Source organism: Vidua chalybeata, chromosome 1 (genome assembly GCF_026979565.1).
Source record: "Vidua chalybeata isolate OUT-0048 chromosome 1, bVidCha1 merged haplotype, whole genome shotgun sequence".
NCBI lineage: Eukaryota > Metazoa > Chordata > Aves > Passeriformes > Viduidae > Vidua > Vidua chalybeata.
In genome coordinates this window covers 34,734,436-34,760,043 of record NC_071530.1, presented here as the reverse complement: position 1 = coordinate 34,760,043, position 25,608 = coordinate 34,734,436, and the positions used below count along the sequence as shown (strand labels likewise).

Here is a 25,608-nt window from a genome sequence, read left to right as displayed (position 1 = left end):
TCCTTTTTATCAGACATTTCAAAATGCAAAAGAAGCTGTCAATATTAACATTATGAATCTAAAAACATTCAGAAAAACTGAAATTACAGACAAAAGGCAAAGCAGTTTCCTATGCTAAACAATGCTGCAAAATAACACTGCTGGCACTGTAACTGGGAGATAACTTCATGCCAACATCATGGCTTCTCCATATGTTAGCTAAGAAGACAGAAGTTGTTAGTGAAAACTTCCAGAGTTCTTTACAGAAACTAGGGGGAGGGGAAAGGAAGGAAAAATCTTAACGTATATGTTTGGTTTTTTTTTAATAAATAACACTTCTCTGGAATATATGACATGGAATCACAGAAGTGTTTAGCTTGGAAAAGACCTCTAAGGTAAAAGTCCAACCATTAACCCAGCACTGCCAAAGTGACCACTAAAACATACCCTGAAGTTCCACGTCCACACAGGTTTAAACAGCTCCAAGGGTTGGTGACTCCACCACTTCCTTAGACAGCCTGTTCCAAGGCTTGACAACCCTTTCACTGAATAAACTTTTCCTAACACAGAATTTAAACCTCCTCTGCTGCAACTTCAGGCCAAGTTTCCTCTTGTCCTAGTACTTGTTCCTTAGGAAAAGAGACAGTCATCTTTCCTCCCTTTAAAGGATTAATCTCTCTGCTGTCCGTTCACACTTTGATCCTAACATCTCCAGTGCTAAAGTGTCAAGAGTGTCTCACCCAAAATTTGTGGAAATCCTGTTTCATTACAGAAGTTCTCCTTAAGACTGAAAGTAATTCTTACTACCAGTCTGAACCTCAGTTTGAACCTGTGCTTGACAGATATGCTACTCTTAACATTTGCAAGCAGGAAAAATTTAAGTAGAGGACTACCTCAGCCTTGCAGCAGTCACTGCAATGGAGTGCAAATAAATTTTAAAGTACAGTGAAGCCATCATCCCTTTGTATCCTTTTTAGCTTGGAAATTGAATGGTATTCTTATTGAATGTGAATCTTAAAATGGTCAAAGGCTAATATTTTATAAATAAGTCTTCATGCTTCAAATGTATTTGCAAAGAATTAAGAAAGAGCTTAGAAATGTATGTAAAAATAATAACTAGGAACTTCAGTAACAGTATTAATCATTCAACCAAGAAGTAAAAACACAGCTTTGCTCTGGGGGAAGAAGGCATCAGCTCACACATTAGCATAAGCCACTGAGTTCCATTTGCATGTGTCCCTGTCATGAACAAATGGTTATGCAGTCCCTTCCCATCCTGACATCCAAGATGCTATCTACTATATTTCAATTTTTACAAATTTTTGTTTTGTTACTTCAAGATGCTGCAGCTAAAAGCATGTCTAGACAGAAAAATGTGGCAGATTCTACCTCTGCTGTTTAAGCCCATGCATTTTCGAGTCTTAAAATAAAGCTACTGTGTGATAGACTTTGATGATAATCACAGCTGTTCATGAAACATCTGGAGTGAGAAGCGCCAAACCTGCGTCTTCAGTTTGAAGGTGACGATAACGTTGTCCTTTGGATTTGCACTGGGCTGATCTCCTGTGCAAACTCCATGTGTTTCCTGCAGTGTCGCCTTTTAGAGAAAGTCCATAAAGCAGCACAGTGGATTGTTTGATTCATGACTAATTTTACACCAGCAGAGGCAATGGCTTCACTCTCAGTGCTAAGCTCCGCTCTGGAGTTCTTGCAGTTCCCTCCCTTACAAACTCCTTTGCAGCAGATGCTTTCTAACTTCCACCACTGACCCATTGACCTTGCTCTGTGCTGGAAGGCTGTGGCAGCATTTAACCCCCAAATTCTTCTTTCAGTGTATTTGAGGCAGTGAAGACCCTTAATTCCCTGACTGATTAAAAGTTTTCCACGAACATAAGGTATTGGCATCATCAGTCAAACCAGCTGGTAGTGTCTCACCTGGCCCCAAAATTGGCATTCTTGTGGAAATAAATGGATGGATTTAACAACAAATCCCTTCTCAAAGAAATATAACTGAAAGTTATTTTGAATTATGGATACTTTAATTTAGATCTGTCTAAAAATATAATTACTTATTATTGTTAACATAAGTTTCAAGATGAAAGGGAAAAATTCTGACTTGGAGTAACAGGAAGTTGAAGTTTATCAGTGTTTTAATTAATCATAAAGTTTATTATTACTGATATTGTTTCATTCACAGGCATACTTCGAAGTCTAACATATACATTTTTCCCCTGTATGTAACTCATCAGACTGAAAGGGATCACATCCGATCACTCATATAGACACAGCAAATCAGCTTTCACATTTCTAGAAAGTTGAGTTTCGACTTAGTTCCAAAATGACAGCCCCTGTTTTTCCCATGGGTAACAAACCTTACTGCAATTAGTATTTAATCTAAGAGTGTGAAAATCTTAAAGACATAATGTTCCTGTAGGTTTATGTGGCTGTGAGACTCAAAAGATAGGGAAAACTCAAACACTTAAACACCACTGACATTGTTAGAGGGCAGAACCCCACTGGGGATGCCATTCTGGAGACAGACAGCCCCTGATGTTGCACAAGTTTCCTGACCAGTAAATGCAAGTACAGCTAAAGACTAACAAAAGGACAGGGTGACTTTTGACCAACCAAGCCCAAAAATACAGAGGGTACTTCAAGAAGTGGAGGAGGTGGAAGAAATCGGGGAGGGCGGCAGGGAAATGGATAGAGGGGAAATAAGAGCAGATGTGAGGGGAAGGCAGATAGGGACAATGCCTGAAGCATTACAGCTGGGGTGTCACACAGCATCTAACTGGGGTCCGGTGCGATGGTAGTGGGTAGCTCAGAGCACTCGGGATAAAGAGAGCTAAGATGCTCAACTATTCACAGAATTCCTTATTTTAGTTCCCACTCCCCAAGTTGTCCACTAGAAACTCCCCAGAAATTGCTGTTAGGACTAAACAGTTCCATTCCAAACCAAAGCCTAGGCATGTGTTATCCCAGACAATAAACAAACACTGTAAGAATAACTGGATGAAACACACAATTGAATCAGCTAATGGAAACAAAATAATCACAGGCGTTATCTCCATGAGCAAGAATATCACACAACCCTTAGCTGACCAACTGAGACATACTGTCACTTCATTTTGATGATGCAATCAGCTCTACACAGCTGATCCATGTACTGTGTGGGGACCTGCTGATAGAAGTGATGTTCTGCAAAGCAGAAATGTGTAGCCATATGGAGCTCATTGCAAGAATGAGCCTCTCTTTACACTCCTGGTTGAATTTCTCACATATCCTCATTATCTGTTATTGAGCGTTTGCAGGGATCTAATATTCTGAACCATGGAGCCAATTCCACTTTACTGTTCTCCAAAGCATTTCTACTCCACCAAAGATATTTTAGAGGCATAAGTGTAAGTGGCATTTACTCCTTGTTGAAAAGATTTTAAAGTTTTTATGTTTTTCCAACTATTTTTTTCCCAGAGTTTAAAGTAATATCTGTGTCATCTCTGAAATTCCCTACATAGCTATTTGATTTATAATGTGTTGTTTCTCAAGATTCAAAGGGACCAAAGTGTTTCATGTGAATAAAGATTTTATGTTCTTTATTTTACTATCATGTCACTTAGGACCATCATGCATCTGAAAACTTAAACTTATCAAATTACTGACAGGTTAAAAAAAAGTTTGCAGAATGTGTTCAAGTTAGAGGAATCTGTTTCCTAAAATGACACAGTCTGATAATCTCTCTGCTCTTAAAGTAATCTAAGTCTCAGTTGCAAAATATTTCATATATGAGAGAAGTTATTCATTCAGTATTTAAAAGCTGCAGATGAAAAAAGTCTCATGGTAAAATATACACCCAGTAAATGTTATTTATCTAAAGCTGCTCAAGAGACAGTTTGGGTTAAAAAAAAGAAAACAATGCTGCAATGATTAATACTTAACCTGTTTCTAGTAACAGCTTTATTGAATTGGAAAGACAAACTGTCAGCTGCACAGAAATTCACAATATTTTTATCACCCAGGTAGTATGAAATATTGAACCTGAAAATTGGCACTATTTCTCCAGGCAGAAAAGTTTTTTTGAGTGTAGCCCAAGTTAATACAATAGGTCACAGAAAATCATCGTTTCCAATCTACTGTTTCAAAGGAACAAGGAAAAAAAATTATGGAAAAAAGACTGTATCCAAAGAAAACAAATAAAAAACAAGTCTTTTCATGCAGACAGCAAAGCAGGACTCTAAAATGTTCATGCATGAGTTCACTTTTCCCTACTTTTCTTTTTTTTTTTTTTTTTAATCCTTTGGTGCTATAGGACTATTGCCACCACTATTTAATAAGCACATTTCATTTAAATAGCTCTCTTGAGTTCCAGCTCACCCACCTAATAAAACACAGCATGTTTCAGAGATGGGGTAATATTCTAAGCACAGACTGTGTGATTTAATGTTTTGCAAAGTAACATTACATGATATGGTTGATAATTACATTTTGATATTGATGCTGACAGTAGCCCATGAAAAAGTGCACCTAGACTCTCAACTTTGCAATTTTATGGTTTGTCATAACTTGGTAGGAGACACTCCTTAGCAACATTTTTGCTTTGTTTTTAATACAGAATATTGTTGTTTTTCTTTTTTTTCCTCAGAAAGCCCCCAATATGGTCAGCCATGCTGAAATTCAAAAAAGTATCCAAAGATGCTCTATTAAAACCTAAAAATGGCTCAGATACTAAAGAGTTAGCAAAATCCATGTACAATTGATAGGTAATATTGTTCGTTACATGAAAGGAGTGATACAGGCACCAAAAGGTTTTTCAGCTCTGAATGAGGGGAGGAAGGGTGGGGGGCAAGATGAAGAACTGAAGTGAAAGATCTGGACATTTTGGAAAGCCTCTGCAAGCAATGCTGTTAGAAATTAACAATGTGCCATGTAAAGTGCATGAAGAGAAAGAAAAAGCATATTTAAGGAGAGGAGACCATTGCTAAGCAAAGGCCATAATGAGATTTCTGCTTTTCACTGTCGGCGCTGCCTCTCAAGCAGTGCCAGCTGCCAGCTCCCAGAAGGACAAGAGGAGTGCCAGCGCCACGAATGCATGGCAGCAGGAAGAGCAGGGACCAGGAGCAGGCAGCAGGCTGGGACACCACCTCTCTCTGGCACCATCAAGATGTTCAGCCTGCTCAAGCTGCCTCCTGCATCTTCACACTGCGACCCCACTCCACACGTCTTCTGCAGTGCTAGGGATTACTCTGAGCAAGGTGAAAAGGATTGCCATAATCAAGGTGAAAATTGGGAGCAAGGGCTAAGATGGAGGGGAGCTATACAGAGCATGGCAGGTGCATTCAGGAGGAACATATTCCCCAAGGAAATGCCTCAGGAAAGGGAGAGGTGAGGACACATCATCCCAGTTACATGGAAGCCTCTGGGGTGTTATTTCTGCTGCTTCTGGAATAGACTTCCCTAGCCATTCATAGGAACACATTTCAGTGTCCACTTTTCCTTAATTAACATAGAGCCCCACCCCTTACAGTCATATAAAAAAAAAGGATTAATAAACTACAAATAAGCAACCTGAAACCACACACCCTATACCTCTTTATGCCGTGGGGAAACTGAAAGGTGCTGTGACCAGTCAAGAGGTGCTTCTCAGAGAGGAATATTTCCAGGCTGCTCAGTCTCTGCACATTACTCACACAGCTGAACTATTCTCTTGCAAGGTCTAAAAATAAATTTGCTTTCAGATAAAGCTCAGTGCTGTAAATTTCAAACACATGGAGGAAGGTTCAGAAAGTCAGCATGGAAAATATTATATTATCATAAAGAGAGCTCACATTTGAAGTTTAAAGAAGAAAGTTTACAGAACAAGTGCTTCTTGCCTGGAACAGGTCAGGTCAAGATTAATGGCTGGTTAATGCGACAGCTTCTGAGTGCATGTATATGTTTCTGTAGTCTACTATTATATTTAAACAAACTGACTCATTCTAGTTTAAAGAAGAATGCCTGTTCACTGTTTCATCTTTGAAATTATTTTACCTTCTTTTAAAATATTTGCAAATCACTAATCCCTCTCAGTTTCTTTTCCCTTCAAGCTGCAGTGTCAGTGTTGTCTTATGGTGCAATCCAATTACCCCTACACTTCCAACTCTCTAAAAAGCTTTCTCATCAAAAACAATACCACAGCTAAGTGTCAGGACTTTACTAAACTTGTGTAGACTGCATCAGTCCACACATATTAAGGCTCTTCACTAACACTTACTGACTCCTCCGCTGGATTTATCACAGTCAGATGTGACAAAGACATGCAATTTTAGGGGAGTGCTCCAGATTCTTCCTGGAATAAAGTTTTCCCACTTTGGTTCCAAAAACTGCCTGTCTAATTGTACAAGCAGGCTTGTTAAACCATCTCCATCCAAATTCCAAGCTGCAGTATGTCAAAATTGAGATCTCCCTTCCCAGACTCTGGGTAAAAGGCAGCTTGGCTGACCCTCAGGCAGCCACAGGTGCTGGAGCTGGCAGCATCACATCTGAAGAGACAGTTTCTGCTGGTTTAGAGCCTGTTTTAGATAAAAACAAACAAAACCCAGCTTTGACTGCCTAGATTCTACACTTAGAATTATTCCTCTTGTCAAGAACAATTATCTGCTCCCTATCTATGATGAACAGACACACACGCTTACACAGTCACACTCAGTTCTTACAGTCTGGACTTTTTTAATGGGTTTGTAACTGTAGGTAGTGTTGATACACATACCAGGAAATTTTGACAGGACTGATAAAACCTTCAAAATCTGATTTTTAAGTCACCCTGAAGGATACATTAAATATTGCTAAAAGGAAACTAGCTAAATGGGGAAGCTAAGAGAATTAAACCTTCCCAGGTAATATGGTAAACAGGGATACCATGCTGGAGGCTGAATGCAAGTATGTGCCACATAGCAGAAAAAGATTTGGGAAAGTGGTAAAGCAAGCCAATGTAGCTGAACAACAGTGTACAAGAGGCTGTAAGAAACCAACAAATGTCCTTCTGAAAGCTGGAGTCATGTCCAAATGAAGGGAGCAGGAAGACTCATGACCTATTGTTGGCTAAATTATTTTTAAAAAATCAACCCAAAATGAAAGCAAACTTAAACCATAATCGGGTAAGTCAAAAGACAGCTTGTGAAATGACTGTGAGACGACACAAGAACTAACCACAACCCCTTTTTCACATCTGAATGAAAAACCTGTCAGTCTGGCCAATAGATGATCAAGGGATAAAAGCAGCACTTAGAGCAGAAAATAAGTATTTTGAGCTCTGTATACAGAGAACCCAGAACCAAGAGAATGTTAGACATGTTAGAACATTTCTTTATGAGGTACTGGTTGGATTGTCCATTTTAAATGGAGATTTCAGTGGAAAAGGCTACAGAAAGAATGTATGAACAATAACAATTTGCACAGATCAGAAGATACTGTGAAAGCATTCTTAAGGAACTCATGGATGAAACATCACTCTGAGTAACTGCCTCTTTTAAAACTACCTCAGAATCGAAGGACTACAAAATGGCTTACACTGTGACCATTTTATAAAGGGCCCCAAGATAAAGCCCAAAAAAACCCAGGTAGTCTCAAACTGATAGAACCCATTGAAAAGAATAGTACTGGTAGACACATGGTAAGATGTTATATTAGGCAAGTCAACACAAATCTCATAAAAGCATGAAAACACCATAAATGAAAAAGGAAAGCAAATACTAAGGAACCGAGAACACATTCTAACTTCAGTGGAATAAATATGAAATGCATTCATCGTATGATGACTGTTTTAATTTCTGGTCCATTTTTATAAGATTACCTGAGGACAGGAAAAGAGTAATAAATGTAGATGACCAGACAGGTAGGCTATTCCAAACAAGGATTGGTCAAGTACCCTCTGACTCTTCAGGCTGGAAAAGAGTTGACAGTGGCATAATGATAAAGGGCTTTATGCTGCTTCAGATTTCACACGTGTATAAAAATTAATTTTTACTGTTTATTGAAATAAAGGCAGTACAGTGTATGAAATAAAATTAGCCATACAAGTTCAAAAGCAACTGAAAAAGGCATCTTTTTGCATAACACATTCAAAGTCTAGAGCTCTTCCTCACAGGATGTTCAAAGTTTACATGGGTCTACATAACAACTTTCCAAATTCATGACATCAAATACAAGAATAAAAAATATATATTAAACTTCAGAACCTAGCTTTCTGTCTCAGGAAGTTCCCAAGCCAGAGATTTCTGGGTGCCAAAGGAATATCCTGCAGGAGTTTACCCCATGCATTTTTCCTATCCTTATGCAGCACTGGCTGGTGGGCCCAGGTGGAAGGAGGACATGGAGCTGCAGCTGAACCTGTGGCCACTGCTGCAACCCTTCCTACACAAACAAGCTCTAGTGGCTGTTCTGGCTGCTGTGCTACAGTCAGCTGCCCAGCACAGCCTAATATTCTGCAAAGGGACCCAGCACAGGGAAAACAGAATGGAGACAAAGACATCTTACAGGAATTTTGTTTGTCCCCCTTCATGCTTTTTTGGCTCACCTACCTTCTCTTACTATTCTATTTCCAAAGGAAGAGAGAGCAAGGACCACTATGAGTAAGACATTTTGACAAAGTTCTGCAAAGGGTTAGATGTAGTCTCCTCATACTTGTTTCACTGTAAGGTCAATTTTTATATTGCTCTTACTAAGCCTGTCCAAAGGAAATAAACCCCTGACAATATAAACCCCACAGTAGCACTACAGATTGGGACATTTAGTAGCGGATCTGGTTTGATTCCCTTTTGCATTGCCAGGAACTGAACTGCTCTGACAGGTCAACTACTAGAACTTCTCATAGAACACTTACAGGCAGACTCTCCAATGGAAGGACCCAGCTGATTGTCCCCAAGGTCCGGAACCTTAGGATTACAGATTATAAACACCGGTGTGTTTACTAGACAGAAGGGTGGAGGTCTGGCTGTTTTTGGAGGAGCAATAGGATGAAGACAGGCTGGCTTAAAATTTGGTTTGGTTTCAAGTAATAACCTCACTACAAAGCTCTTTTTTTCTCAGCATTTCAGAAATTTGGTCCAGGCCTGAAGGTGAGTTTCTCATTCTTTCCTAGAGTTCCCTCAAATGAGAGCTGGCATCTCCCATTACATGGACTGCAGGCTCCAATAAATCACAGGATACAATAAACTGAGCTGACTACTAAGTCTTACCCATAAGATCATATTTCTTTAAGTTTGTCACAATCTGGCAGGTAATCAGAAAGAAAATGCCCTTGCTCTTGAACTTATGGGCGCTCTAGATATACAAGAAGTCCTTAAGTCATTCCTGCCTGACATCGCACAAACAGACTCAATATCTGCAAGCAAGACAAACATATTCATGGTGAGGAAAAAAATCTGTTAAACTAAAATATGCAAATGCTTTCAGGCTTGCATGTCGTTGATATTTTGGAAAGGTTTTGTGCGCCCACGATGTTTCTCCTTTCAAGGATGGTAGGGGACATGTCCAAATCATTACCTCAGCAGCTGCTATTCCAAATGGTGCTCCACAGCCCCAGAAATGAGCAGCACCAACTTCTTTAAGTACGTAGCAGTGAATAAATCTGTTCTGAAATCTTTTCTCTGGCACAGTCTGATCATCAGGGATGTGGAAAGTCAGCATCAGACTAAGTAACTGTTAGAACATAAATCCAGGATAACACTGTCCATGTGATTGACATCTCTTGCAGTTACGTAACTGTTTTAAGCATAAGTCTACCGAACCCCAAGCCTAAACATAGAAAAGCTTTACATCTGGGGGCAGACAGTACATATGAGAAAGGAGCAGTAAACAAAAAGAAATCTGTCTAAACTTTACTGACACAAAACATGTCATAAAGTGATTTACTAAAAAGAACCAAAAATATATAAGACAAATTAGGACACACTATTATGCAAACCCAAAATAAGGTAAACTATATGAATGGGGGAAAAAATACATCCTTTATATGAGGTCAAGTTCCCAATGAGGTCTGAGGAGGGACTGCAATTCATTCGCTGATGAACAAAGAATGTTTCCTGATGAATCTTCTATTTTTTTTTCTATTTAGACTTTAATTTTATTCATGATAGTAGCTGAGTGGTTGCATTTTTCTGCCTAATTTCTTCCCAGTTGTGAAACAGGTGCTGTGAAGATTAGTTAAGTATTTGCAGGGTGATGAAAAAAAGAGTTTTTAAAGAAATCCTGCTGTTACCAAGATTTTAATTATATATTATAGTATTTCCAGTACTTTTGAAGTTAATATACTTCTTCCAAACCCTAGACAGTGTGGTGGAGTTTTCCTTTTATAAAACATATCCCTTTCAAACAAATTTATGTACACTTATGCTTTCTAGATGCTTTGGACACTTTCAATCAATACACTACTGCCAGGAGTGAGAGTGCCATTTTCTAAAGCTGCTTAAGAGCTGGAGCTGAAAGCCTTTTCCTGTAAAGTGAAAGTAAATTACACTACTCAATTACACTTACAATAATTTTATATCGAGTTTTTTCTTACTTAATTTTTGAAAAGTCTATTTTCATAAGCTTATTATGCATATTGATAAGTCAAATAAATTATTTTTTTAAAAAATCAACCTGAACCAGACTCTCCCTCATTTTCATCACTTAAGCTACAGTACTTGCCAATAACTGTGAATAACATAAATTTTAAATTACACTTTTCAGTGAATGTATTTATTACTGTCACATCTGAGCAAGAGAAAGCAATTGTAATACCAAGTGATGACACACACTCATCAAACCAAAAGAGATCAAAAGATCTAAAACAAACACAAGACAGAAAAGGTTTCCCACAAGCCAAAGTTCTCTGCAGTGACTCTTTAGAGAAAATGTGCCTTCTTCTTCTCAGTTAACAGAATTAGAGGAGAAATAGCTCATGGCGGGGCAGGGAGCAAATTTCTGCTATTTTCATAAACATTCTTGTTCCTTTCAATTTCTTAAACACACACACACATTTTGATACATGTCATTAGCAAAAGTGTGCCAGTTCTTCACCATTTTGACTGTAGTTTACACACACTACCCTCATGCTCCCAGCATTTTTCAAATTACAAGATTTTTGTTCCCCCAACAGGCATTTATTCTATATTTATAGAGTTACCAATTTCTCTGTGGCTTTTTCATGTGATTTCTATATAAATGTATTGTCAGCATAAATGATACAGTAGTAATTATAATATCCTGTTCAACAACATTCAGCAAAGTAGACCTCCATCTCTGACTGCACCTCTCACATGCCTATGAACACTTCTAACTAATAATTAGTGTTTTGTTTAGCAAGCTTTTACTCTGAAATTAATCATCTTTATCTTTGTATCATCCTTTTATAGTTAAACCATATGTGATTAGCTCCTGGGCTAAACAACACAAAACTAAATAAAAGGAGAAAAAAATCCTTGAAAGTGGTAGGTTTGGTTTTAAATTTCTATGCCAGGAATGCATTCTGTTTCTGAAAAAAGGAGCAATGAGCTTCCAAGAATATATCCAGCAGAATGGAAAATGAAAGATGAGAAGCTTAGTGTTACTCAACAAGTAAGTATAATTAATGCTGTATTTCTACACCTTTTAAGTCAATGATCGACACTACAATAAAATAACTGAACAATGTTCAGGAGTAGCTGTTCCAGAATAACTATTCCGTAATATTTTCATGTCTGAAAATATTTTTTTTCAGTATAGCTCTTACAATCTTTTTTCAAAATAGCTTTCATGTGCAAACAAGCCCATATATAACTTGTACGTATTTGCCATATTTTGTAGTACTAGAGGAAATCACACACTATGTGTTGATTTCTTAAGTTGCCAGTGCTTAAAGATTTACTGTTACATTAATCATTAAAAATAATACACTTAACTCTGGTTTTGCACTTATACTTCATTTCTTCAGGCATATTTTAAAAATCAATGGTATAAGGCAATTTAATGGATTTGGGAGGAGAGTTTCATGGGTTTTCTTTCTTGGAGCTTATTGAAGGAACCAATCCATCAATTCTGAAAGTAAATAAAACAACTGTTTAGCAGTGTGCAAAAGCACTAGCCAGCCATGCTACCCAAAAACAAGCCCAGAAAACCACATGTATTCACAAAACTTCTTCAAATTTCAGGAGAAATCACTCAAAGTGCTATAGGGAAAGCCACCACAGTGGTCACTCCAGGCACCATGTGGATAGAAATGCAGGTCTTGGAGAGTTCCATAAAAACCTGAAACTTCCTGTCATAGGAATGCTATTGCATCACACGTGTACCTCAAATGCTACCACAGCACAGGATAATTCTTCACTTTGACAGTCATCTCTTGGTTCAGTTGGAGCAAAAGGGGCTACAACCTAAGCTTTTGTGGCCAGGGACTGATGCTATGCTTTAGAGCTCATCTGTTCATGCGCTCGCTCAGAAACACCAGGTAAGGCCTGAACCCAGCATTCAATATTTTGTATCAGGCTTTCTCTCTCCCATGCTAAGGTGCACTCATCTAGTACCAAAATCACCAGCAATTCTACATTAAAAAACCATACATTACCACCCTGGTGAATAACATGGGCTGATACAGCAACCTGCTTTGTAAAGAGAGCTCAGGATCCTGATTCTTCTTTCTGTACAACCAAAATAAAAACATCTAATTTTTTTTTTGTCTACATAACTTTGTGAATACTCACCAGTATAACATCTACTTACCTCCACCCTCCAGCTAACTTTATTTCTCAATGGCTTGTGGATTTAATGCTGGTTTTAGTGTCATAATGGAACAGGAGAAAAAAGCACACCTGTCAATTGCTTTTTCCATGGCTTAATATATCTTCCAGCCTTAAATTTCATCCATGACAGTCTATGCTATTTCATTATTTATAGTTAGCTCTAAACTTGAGCAAAATTTCCAACATACACCAGTACATTAGAGATGAAGGAGCATGAGGAAGCTTAGAATTGAAATTTGTCTATCCATTTTTTGTTAAGACATCAAAGGGTTCAATATTCTCTCAGTAAATACATTTGTCAACATGAAACATTCTAACCACATGCTTCAGATTGCAATATAAAACAAATAGAGAGCTATCACATCATGATGCTAAAAGCTGTCCATCATCTTGGTTTGCCTGGCAGAAGATCAGGAGTTATGGAGAGTATGCTCCCTCAACAAGCAGGTATTTATAGAAATTACATATAATTTAAGTCTTGTACATAATCCTTGGAAATTCATCACCAATGAACTGACATGTTATACATACATATATATAATATAAATAAATTGAATATTTAATAAGTTATGTACTTGGATGAGGGGAGTTTTACCACATAGCTTATAATAATTTGTCCCATCATAACAGCAGATGCTACTTTAATGGAAACTGCATAAAAATACTCAGAAAAGCAGCTACCCCATCCAGTAGCTGCTGATTTACTAACTTGATGAACTGGGAACAGAAGGGACCAAGCAGCTTGAAGGGTCAGGACTTAACACCTTGTCTTCAATAAAGGGTTTTTCATCAACAAACCAAATCTTCTACAAATAATTTATTTAGCTTTATTACACTTCTGTGAATTACAAAAATTTGATTGCAACATTCAGTTTTTTTTGTAAAGCCCTAAATCTTGGAGCTTTGAGGAACCTTATATGAAAAATTCTGTTCTAGCTCTTGAAAGTTCATTAATTGCTAGCCTTAATACTGGAATCAGAAAGAATGAAATGTGATCCAGCTGTAGCTGGATCATAAATCCAGCTGGTTCATGTATTCACAAGGCAAAGAAGAAGAGGGAAAAAGCCTTTCAATCAAAAGAAGAAAGGGAGCTTGAGACAAATTTATATACTTTTCAATACAGCACATGATTAATAAGATTTTCCTATCAGGTTTCCTTGTAACACAGGTGCAGGTTTTGGTTTTGTTTCTAACCTGCAAAACATAACATCAGCATTCTGTATTTTAAACTCGCCTCCAATTTTTCCTCTCTTTTAGGAGCCCTTGGCTTTAGAACTCAGGACCTAGAAGTAAAGGTGTGCTGACTCAGCAGCAGTAACTCTGTAGATAAGAACAGCAACGACAGGTCAGAGCAGTAGATTATCTCCCACAGTGACTATCAGTGAATACATAAGGAAGTGTTAAAGAATACAGCAGCTTTATAGTGTACATATTTCACCAGCTTCCCAGCTTACATACAGCTCAGGGACTTCAGGCAGGGTTGGTATCATTGTGCTTAACAGCAGCAGATGAATCTTTCTCCTGCAAAGTTATCTAAATGTGCTAACAACCCAGGTCAGCCACCAGCATCCCTAATTTTCCATGACAAAGAGCTCCACAGTTATGTCTCTGTTCTAGGCAGTGCTTAACCCTCCACACCTGGCCAGGAGAGTATATGGTTTGCTATTAAGTTGTACATGCTTACCCACACTGTAACTGCTTGAAGATGGGACACACAAGGGCTGGCACTGTCTTTGCAGCCACAGTGCTGCAGAATGTCCCAAAATATTACAGGTGCTACATGCACAGAAAGGTAGGGTTCAGGCACACAAAAAGTGCCACTCAACTGTCTTTAACAGCAACCATATCAATGCCTTGGAGAAGCTGAAAATTAAGAATTTTATGTGTGTCTCACAAAATTGAGAGTCTGGGTATCTTATGATCCCCCCATCCTTTCCTCTTTCCTTTGGGGCAATCTGATTTAGTTTATTGGGGAATTAAGGTGGAATCAGTGCAGCTTCAGACAGCAGAAAAATATGACAGCAAATATCCATGAATTTTGAGGGCAAACTTAATGCTGAAAGGGCTCTTAGGCTTCTTTTGCTTTTGACCACAGCACACATCCTCTGGCACGCAGCACACTGCTGGAAAAGAACTACTTCTCCAGGGAACTTCTGCCTGCCTTTGCAATGGCTGTGCCCTGTATGCCTTTACATGACATGTACTTGCCATTTTTCTTCCTTGCCAGACACAAAGCCAAACATTGAACCAATTGATCTGTCAAGATAAGACAAATTTTTAGCAATTAAACACCTGCTCAACAACTGAGCTGCATTTACAAACTGAGGTCTCCATCTCTTCTAATATCCATTTTTGTTCCATGATGAAATACAAAGTGTAACATCACAAATACTCCACTTTACCTAAAAGCTAGAAGTCATCTTTAAGCAGCCAACAAGAAGAGAAGGAAGGAGAGGAATAGCTACATGACAAGCTTGTGAGAAGAAACTGAGAAATGTGACTTGACACACAGGTCACAGCAGGTGACACATGATTTACTGATGATAAGAAAGTCCTCACCTAGTACTTTCTACACTGTCAGTAATAGCACCACACTGGAAACACCTTGTTTCTGTGGAATTGGACTGCCTGATAAAGATATCCTCAGAACAGATATCTTATTTACTGAACTGATTCTTTTGTGATGACCTTGATCAATAACACCAGAAGCAAGCATGTGATACTTGTGTATTCTTATGAATTTTAAAAACCCTTTAACCTCTCCTTACCTTACCAAATACATCAGCCTGCACTGTCAAGTTTCGTTGGCAAACTTTGAAGTGTGTTAATGTTATGAGAGCACTATTGCAACATTAGTTCCCTTCTGCAGGGATACACTCACCCTCCAGCCCTGGGATTTGGACTATTGCTGAGTAAAACAGGGTGATGAAACAATTATTGCTGAATTCTGCATGATTCATAGTTGGTAATAACCACCTCCAAATGCAACATTCAAATTTACATTCTCATAATCAAAGGTCAGAAAAAGACAGCAAGAATAGGTCATTATTCATAGCACTTAAAATTATACATTTATACTAGATACTGTATAATTCTTAGACAAACTGTGACTACACCTGTAAAAAATGTGATATATATAGAATTACAAATTTAAAGCTTCTTGTACAAATCCTGCTACATTTCCCTGCAACAAAAGCTTTTTCATGCAATATAAATGTGCCATTCCCTAACACAGAGTTCTCCAAATATTTAATCACCTCAGTATCTCTTCCTTTGGTAGAAGAGAAGAACTAGTGACAACAGACTGGCTCCCCAGCATGGGAACAGCTTCTGCCAGCATTCAATGCTGTAAGCGAGGCCAATCCAGCCAGTGCTGCCCTTCAGCCAAAGGTATGTGTATAAACAAATCAACTTTGAAAAAAAGGTTTTATTTTTTTGTCTAAAACCCCAAGTTTAAGACTTACCTATGTACCACAGTAGCCAAATCATTATGATTTCAGATATGTAAAACATTATGGGCATGGGGATACAAGAGACCTCGTTATAACATTCACCAATGTAAAAATATTCCTGCCTACAGTCACTCAGCATTTGGCATATGTAAGCTTCCTTAGAACCATCAGACAGGAGGCAAGAACTCCAATGGAACGGATGTCCAAAAAGGTCATCAGCATGACAGCATGAAAGACTGTTCACCTGATCCTCCACATATGTCTGTGAGACAGGCAGATCCCTAAGAAGAGCAAGACTTTTGCTTTACACTGCATGAGTGCTTATAAGCTAAATTGTGAAGCAGATATGCGTGATACCAGTTTCCAGGCTATTTTATTCTCAATAACCACAGCCTACATGGTCAGTAACTAACTGCTGAATCAATCACTACATCAGAATGGAGTACTATGGGATTTTTCCCTTTTGAATTTTATTATTTTTAATAAGAATGGTGAGTTCTTTGTAATCATCAGATACAAAAGACTTCAGCTTTAATTTAGAGCAAGAACACCCTGGCCAGCAGAAGCTTGGCATGAGGAACAGAAATTAAAAAAAAAACATTACTGCCCTTTTAAAAATCAAAAGCAGCACCTTATCAGCATAATGACAGCATGATTTCAATAGCTTTCATGTGCCAGTTTCACAACACTATTTCTATTAAATCATTAAGAATAAACATCTATTTTCATTTAGTAATCTTTTTCCCAATTAGAATCTCTCTGAATCTCTGTACAATAGTAATTTCATTTCTTCCCACTTGCTTGCATCTTAATTAAAATCGGTCCATGTTGACTTTCATTTTTATAATATATCTGCCTATTTCACATCATAGCACCTTCATGACCCCCAGAGAGTCATGAGCCTTTAATATTTTATTTTGACCTTGTTAAGTCACTAGAACCACCAAAGATGTTTCTTCTTCCCTTGATAAGCATTTTTTAATCCTTCTCAAAAAGCAGAGGGTGTGTAAAAACCCACAGCTGAGAACTATACTTTCTTTAAACAACTCATGCTCATTTATTTAAAAAAACTCAACAATTTGCTGCCTTTCAATTTATTGCAAGTATTAGTTTATGGATTATAAAATTAATTATTAATTAATAAGGATCAGTTCTTAAATGACACTTAAAGGCCTTTTCCTCTGATCTTCGAGACAGAAAAATATTTCATTTTCAATTAAAAAAATACCATCAATAATCGGTGACTTTACTTTGTAACAGTCTTCTATACAGTATTTGAATTTGCAAAAAGAGGGGACTTGGGGGGAGAAGCAGCTATCTTTCCTTAGAGCAGTGGACCCAGCTGAAAAGTAAAAATGATCTGCCAAAACACACAAGCCCTTCTCAGCCTGTAGCAGAAAGCTTGCCTATATATTTTAACTCCATCACCCGCTCTACCAACAGGTATTTCTCAAAATGCTTACAGCACAAGAAGAAGCACCAATTCAGATGGGAAGCAGAAAGGTGCTGAGCTATCCCTTCAGCCTAGCACCTGCAAACTTGTCTTTGGAGCTCAAAGAAGAAACAAAATACTGGGTACACTGGCACCTACATTTACATATTTGCCTTGAGTTCTCACCTGAATTCTTGCAGTGTTACCACTCTCACAGCACAGGCTCAGGCTCATGCAAAGGTTTTGGCACAGTTTGAGTCCTGCTGCCTGAGGCAGCCTGGTTGCATGTTATAATTTATCAGGCTTGTATTTGCATTTACCTTCAGTGTGGACCCTTACCTGACAGACAGCCCAAGCTATCTAACCTATCCACCTGCCACAGGGAGGGTATCTGGCACAAGACTTCTCAAGCAGAATGGCAGCTTTAAAAGCCAGCTGGCATTTATGACCACACTGAGCTAACTTTGGATGGCACAACTGCACAAAGAAGTACAGTGCCCGGAAATACCACCGCACTGAGCCTAGGTGGGAAGCACGCTGCATTTCTTGCTTCTTTGAGAAGCAAAGCAGGCACAGCCACAAAGGTCTCTTCACTCAAGCTTCTATTTACATTCCAGAAAGTCAAGTCTCAAGTTCATCAGTCCTGTATAATCAGTATTTGGCTACTGGGTGGAGGAAACTGGAGGCAGCTAGCGACAAAGTGGGAGAGGTGGACTGTTTGCCAGGAAAAAACTGAGAAGTTTCAGTAACAGCAAAGAAGTTTTTAAAAAGAAAGATTATAATGAGTGAGAATAAGGGTCAGTACTAAGATGGGCACTGGCAAGGGAATGTCTATTTTAAGGAGACTGCAGCATGAAGGAAAGCATAAAAACATGCACAGTTTTCTTCAGAGGATAGGAGAGAGAGAAAAGATGCTGCTTGCAGTTAAATCAGCACTTCATTTAGGGAGAAGAGCAAAATTTAGGGGTTTGCAATGAATACAAGTAATAGATCACCTGGGTATGTGTTAAAGAAGAGATTACAGGAAAGTAAAGTGGAATTCCCAGTGGAAGCAATTATAATATCAGCTTTTTATACTGTGTGCAGATTTATCTAAGGTCCAAAAAAGAATACTTAATATAATTGCTTACCAAGCCCCCTTCTTCCCCCAGAATATTACCCTTCTTTCTCCCTCACCCACTTTAAACACAGCAGCTGGTAGTTCAGGGAAGGTTAAGTTCTGTTACCAAAAGCAGAGAGCTTGAAGACATGATATATGAAGAAATACAATACAAATAGCCATGGCTCTCCTGTAGATTTTGTTACTAGTGAATGCCAGCTTACTGAAAAAAGTCCTTCATAGGCTTCTGTCAAATGGGGCCTGTAACAAGAACCTAATATTATTGAACCTATAATTAGCAGCCTCACAGTGGCTCTTGAGATGAGCACACAGACCACAGACACAAGCTAAGAAGGAGGGACTGGTCCTCTAGCTGTGAAATCAAAGGAGCAACAGCCTCCTAAGTATGAACATTTGCTTTACCATCAGTGGATAGTTGAAGTCATAGCTCTCCATGCATGTTAGCTCTCCATCTGTATAACAGCTACAGCTAACCACCCTGCCATGACACTGGGCAGGTAGTGCTTATAAATAACCACTCCAGAACAGAACCGGATTCTGACCTTTATTGTAGACTCAAGTTCAAGACTACAAATCCCACTGGTACATTTACAGAAATATAAGTGGGCAAGCAGAATATCCACACCAAACAATTCTTGGGCAGCTTTCTCACAATAAATATATTTGAACTGTTTAACTTTGTCATTGACATGAATTGGCAGGAATTGAAGCAGAAACGCTACATCACAAATGGTCACTTGTAACACATTCTTGAGCTTTGGCATCATTAGTAAGTAGTGGTAGAGCTAAGTTCTGCAGTGTGGTATTCTACTATCAACCTCAAAATTCACTTCCTTTTTCTATTAGTAGAATGTACTGTGGTAGCATAGCCTCCCATCTTCTGTGGAATAGAAATACTTACGCTATTTGGAAATCTTGATATCGGCATGTTAAGCATACATATAAATTCTACCAAACTAAATTTTAAGGCAAGACTGTTTGTTTAGACCATGTAAACAAAATGCTGTAAGACTCGCTGAGTTCTGAGAATGTAAACCACAGACAGCCAGAATACAGCTGCACACAGTCAGATATGGTGTGTCTGCTAATATTGGCAACTTTATCATGCTGCAGCAAATTTAACTGCTGGTTAGTATATGTATAGAAGAAATATAGATTGAATAAACTGGAACAAAACCAAAAACCATTCCAAGGTCACAAGTTATAAAAGTCAAGGTCACTCAGTTGCTTTATAGAGTACTTGACAGTATTTATTAGTTGTACTACTGTGGCACCTAAGAGCCCCAGGCATGGGCCAAGGCTCAGCTGTGCTCACGCTTGCAAAATACAAAACAAAAGACAAACCACAAACCGTTGTAGGCCATAGCTAAGGGCTCAATACAAAGCAGGGTACAGTCATGTGTCAACTCCTGATGTGCATCTTTTAATGAAGTACAGCTAAAGCCTAGATCTCAGCTCCCTGGCTGGATGTTATTTTTGGCGCTAGATTTACCTGATGAGCAGGAGGCCACCTGGAGCTGGACGACATCAACTGCTCACACCAAGGATGTACCTGAACTCCCACTCTTCCTTGCATTTCAGACATTTGAACCAACTCTGCAGGGGACGCACATCTCTCAATTCACAAGAAGGATCCTGAAGCCCAGATTTAGTAAAGCCAGAGGGGATTCAGAGGTATGCATTCAGTATCCTTCTATAGACACTGGAGTAATATGCAAGAAAGGCCATGAGATTCATGGAGCAAGGGAGCTACAGTCTCCAAGCTGGGGACACGCTTTGGCAGCTTAATGGTTAAAGCACCAAGGAGGAGAGTCACAGGTTCCAGTCTGGGCTTTTAAAGTTATTTCTTGTTTTATCACATAACTTAGATGTAAAAATATACAAATGATGCATAAAATAAAACCACATTGCCCAGATGACTACCTTCACTAATATGCCATAAAGTTGGCTGGGTTCTTCTTATTTTCATTTTGGTCTTGCAACTCTTGCATTGTGAATGTGAATGCAAGGCAGAATTTCTCATGTCTACTTCTCTCAGGTGCTTTCAAGTCAAGGCAACAAGGGCTTGCAATCTTTGTGTGTTTTTTTGTTAAAATTGTTAAAAAAAATGTTTTTAGGACCTAGTTCCTTCTTCGGATCTGTTTGTAAGTGTTGAACACTGGAACAGTGGCATAGAATATTTTGTGTAAGTTACATACATTGTCTTTTAAAAAAATGTAAAAATTGCTGATTGGCCTTTGCATTTATTTATATTTTGCTAGAGTTGTATTGATAGTCAGAGGAGCTTGTCTGCTGTTCACAGCACATATTGCTATGTTTAAGAAATGCTCTTAAAAATCTCAGTCTGGCGCCTCAAATAAAACACTGAGTCACAAGTCCCTTGAACCCCTAAGTTGTTCATGCTTCTATTTACTCGTTCAGCGCACTGAAATGCCAGGATGTTACTCTCAGCCAATTTCTCATAACTTAAATATTACACTAACTGTTCGTGAGCTAAGCAGCAGGCAGTGGTACTCTTGTGTCACTGCTTTCAATTTCAGGCTGTCTGGGTTAAAAACGCGCCGTAACTTTTCTGCCCTCCTGCGGGTCTGCAGCGCAGCCAGCCCCACACCGTGAGCGGAGCAGAGCGCGGCACCGCACCGCCTCCCACCCAGTATCCCCAAAACCCAGAGCAGGCACAAGCGCCTCACATCCGCGCCCGAAACCCTGGGGCAGTCCGTCACCTGGAGCATTTTTAATCTGGATCGGGAATTTAATTGTTCCCAGTCCCAGTTTCAGAAGTATTGAAAACGCGAGGTGTGCCAAAACACCCACCAAGTGGCACGCCTGGTAACCCCCGCCCGCCCCAGAGCACCACGACGCGCCGAGGCGTGATACGGGGCCAGTCCTGAACCGCGAGGACCACGGTGGAGGATGCGCGTCGGTCTTTGAATGCCCTCCTCACCCCAAGCCCCGCGGCGGGAGCTCCCGGTACAGCGTCGGCCGCGGGGGCCGCGGGCGCGCCCTTTCCCGAGCCAGGAGGGATGCTGCTCCCCAGGCGAGGGAGCCGGGCGCGGGGCTCCCCTCTCCCTCACCCCACACAAAGGCACGGCAGGGCGGCGGGGAGGCGAACCGGGCCCCGCCGCGCTTTCCCCGTCCCGGCTTCCCCCTTCGGTGCCCTTCCCTTCCCTTCGGAGGGACAGCCGACCCCGGGCAGGGGCATCGCCGCTCCGGCGGAGCGCCCGCCCGGGGCTGGGGGAGCGCCTGCCGCGCGGTTGGGGCGAGCGGGACGGCGAGGCGCTCTGCAGACAGGTAGCTCCCTGCTAAAATGGAGGGAGAAGAGAAATGCGGCGTTCGCTGGAGAAACTTACCGGAGGAAACCGACGAGCCGGACAAACTGGAGTTACTGGATGCGGCCATGGTCCCTCCTCCTCGCCCCTTAGCTGCGAGCCCCGCGTCGGCTCCCGCTGCTGTCCGGCCGCCGCTGCCGCCAGCCCATCGCAAAGTGCCGGAGCCGCGCCGCGCCGAGCCGCCGCCGCAGCCCGCGCTCGGCTCCCCGCGCCGCCGGGGAGCAGGAGGCGGCGGCGACCCGCCGAGGCGCTGCCGGCCGCTCTCCGGGGCTGGGCGAAGCCGCTCGGCAGGTCAGGCAAAGGGCCCCGCGGCGCTTCCAGCGCCTCTCTCCGCCCTGGGGAGCAGGGCTTACCTTGTGACAGGGACGCGAGAGCCGCCCTGCCAGCGCCTTCCCTCGCCTCCTCCCTTCCCTTCCCGTCCCTTCCCTTCCCCGCCTCCTCGCGGGCAGCGCTGACAGCCCGCCGGGGGGACCCGCCGCAGCTCCCCTCACGCACACAAAGGAAGCGGCGGCGCTGCCGGCCGGGCTGCCGGCCCCGGCTGAGCGGGCAGGGTGGGTCCCGCTCGGGCGAGCCCCGGCGGCGCGGCAGCCCCGCCGAGCGGCGGCCAAGCCCCTTCCCGGCCGCCGCCGCCGCCTGGCACGGGGCTGGCAGCGAGCGCGATTCCTGCCGTGTGCCGGCCCCGTCCCGGCGGGGCGGCAGCGCCTGTTGAGCGCTTCGGCAGGCGCTCTCTCGGCGTGGGCTCCGCGCTGGGCTGCGCTCCGCCGACCCCCGCCCGCCGCGGAACTCGCTGCCGCGCCGCTGCGGCTGGGGCAGGGCTGCGCCCCTCGCTGCCCTTTGTCAGTCTCCTGCCCCCGCGGGCTTCCCTCCGCTCCCGCGGGGTTCTCCCTCGCTCCGGGCAGGCTCCCACCTTCGCCTTTTCTCCTCTTCATTTTTTTCCCTCTCTTCTGACATCCGTTTTTCTTATTAAAAAAAAACCCAAAAACAGGCCGACACCAGCACGAGGTTTTGCCCTGCCAGGTGCACAGCGAGTGCGGGGCCCCGGCCTGGACACAGTTTGGGTTCTCCCTCCCACCTCCCCCCGCAGCGCTCCCGGCTCGGGGGCTCTGGGGGCACATGGGGGGCGGCTGTCAGCATCCAAAGGGGGCATGGAGGGTCTGGCCGACCATCTGGGTTCGCAGCCCTGTGTCTTAGTGTGCAAGTGGGAAAGAAGAAGAGCTGAGAAAGAATCACTTGGAGGTTTCCGCCTGTTGTCTGTCCTTCTCGTTCCCTTTTCCAATGTTTTATCACCAGCCAAAACTTCCATCTCACTTTATAAAACGTGGGTGGAAAGGCTAAAGGAAGGTGGGCGCCCGAGTGGCATGGCACACAGTCTTGCTGTCACGGGATCTGTAAGAAGCTTAAAACCTATTTGCCATGACGCTGATTTATGAAAGCCTTCCATGTTTCGTAACAGGGAGTCTCTAACACAAACTTACTTTGGGAGCGAGGAAGCGCATTAAAGTTTCTTTGGCAATCTAAGGCTTACCCACCCAGCTTCTCCGCGTCCCAAACCAGCGTGCAAAGCGCCTGCCCTCTCTGTAACCCGCGCCCAGCCGCTTCCCTTTCCCCGCGGAGCCAAAATGCAGCCCGGGCTCCCTAGAACCTGCAGCCGGTTCCCGTTTTTTCCTCGGGAAAACAGGTCCCGAGTCCCCTCTAGCGGCAGAGGCGGCAGTGGCAGCGGTCCCCGCCGTCGCGGCTGCCGGGCGCCGGATCCCTCTTCTCCCGCGGGGGTCCTGCGGCAGCGCTGGCAACGCGGCCGAGGCCAGCTGGCTTCTCCAGGTTTTATTTTGTAACGACGGCTCGCTCCGTGTGAGAAGGAAGTAGCTTTAAACCAGGCCTTAGCACTAACTCCCATTAATCTGTAAATTGTCACGTACGAACCTAAAACCGGGACAGGTGTGCCACTGCTTTTTGGTCTTTGGCCAAATATTTTGTGTCACACATTTTGAAGACTGGATGTTAAGGGCAAAATGAGAAAGGCAGGTCTTAAAACCAGGCTGATACCTGGGAAAATACTGCAACAATACACTGAACAGCAAGACTGTCCTAGTAAGTTGTTACTTGCAGTGTGTGTGATGTTTCAAATAGTCAAATGGGATTTGGTTGTATCCTATGTGGTCATTTTTTCTGCTCCTTCTGCTATACCTCTTTCCAGTGTTTGCTTCCTCCTAGTCTGCTATGTCTTCATTTTCCCCTCCATAATTTAGCACTCTCTTGCCCTCATGTCTGTCCAGCAACTCTTGGAATTGTGTCTTGTATGATTGATGAAATATGGTGGTAACAACACTGTCAGAACCTGCAGGGACAGAGGCAAATAACCTGAAAGAGAGAAAACCCCCTCATTCTGCTAAGACTTAGCAGACAGAAAAGAATTCCCTTAACTAATTTTAAATTATCTTTCCCATATATATATATATATATATATATCCTATATATTATCTTACCCATATATATATCTGGATAAATCAAGAGAGCAATTTCTTCAGAGAATGATTACTTCAGATATCCCAGTCATTGAAAATGGAGTCTTTTCTATCCAAAACCAGTGAGTATGAACATATCTGGTTATGAGAGTGTGTATCTTTGAAATTATCAACCGACAACCGTTGGTAATTTTTGTGGTAACAGCAGGTATGAAGTTGTGCAATCTCAGTTATTACAACACTGAAAGGTAAATTAATAAAGTTAAGTGAAATGTACTGTAGATTAAAAGAAACTCACATTTCAAGACAGGATGGCCTTTTTCTTGTTACAAGCAAAAAACATAAAAGCCATTAAACTAGAGGGGAAATTACTACATCAAAGGGGAAGCAAATTTAAATGACACAAAAGTAGCCTTGTTATATGCAAAAAGTGCAAAGTAAAGACAATGCAATCAAATCTCTGTTCTATTTTACAGAAGCTGTACACAGATTCTGCCTTAGTCTAATTTGGCAGAGCCCAGATATATCCGTTACTAATGCTATAAATACTTAGTATCAAGAATAAACTTTAAATAGTAAACTCTGATGTAAACAATTCCTGGGCTTTCCATAAGCGTATGCTTCATATAACTCTGATATAACTCTGAAATCTTCCACTTTATTTTCCCTATAGAACTAAGTTTAGTGCCTGCATTCATGATATCTGCACATTGATAAGAAGTCACAGCTTCCAAAAGTTTTGAGGAACTCAGAAAAAATCACATTTCCTTATGTATTATGACCATAGAACACTGCATTTTACATTAACAATGAGTTGCAAAGGAAAAATACCAAATTGTATACTTTGCATTAAGCATGAGAAAGATCTTAAAGCTTTTCTGGTTTTTATTCCTGGGGAAGATTCCTTGAAGATTTCCTTGCTTCTAGATTGGTTCAATGTAGTTTTTATTGACACAGTTTGAGTGTTTTTTGAGGCTTTAGCTGTTCTTTATTTTTTAAATTTTATTTATTTATTTATATTAAGAGATTAAAGAGTTTGTTGAAGAACAAAGTTTTAACAAGCCAGTCCTCAGTCTATAGCAACATTCCAAGAAGTGAGTGCC

The 25,608-nt window shown here is 41.3% G+C and overlaps 1 protein-coding gene across 1 annotated transcript in view; it reads right to left on the bottom strand.

Moving 5' to 3' along the window:
- CHN2 (chimerin 2) overlaps positions 1–22,250 on the bottom strand; it is a 158,320-nt gene extending 136,070 nt beyond the window's left edge. The window contains exon 1 of the mRNA XM_053946126.1: positions 22,065–22,250. Coding sequence (XP_053802101.1) covers positions 22,065–22,113 — 49 coding nt within the window. The 5' untranslated portion in view covers positions 22,114–22,250. The remainder of the gene's footprint in view (positions 1–22,064) is intronic.
- Between the last annotated feature and the right edge of the window lie 3,358 nt (positions 22,251–25,608).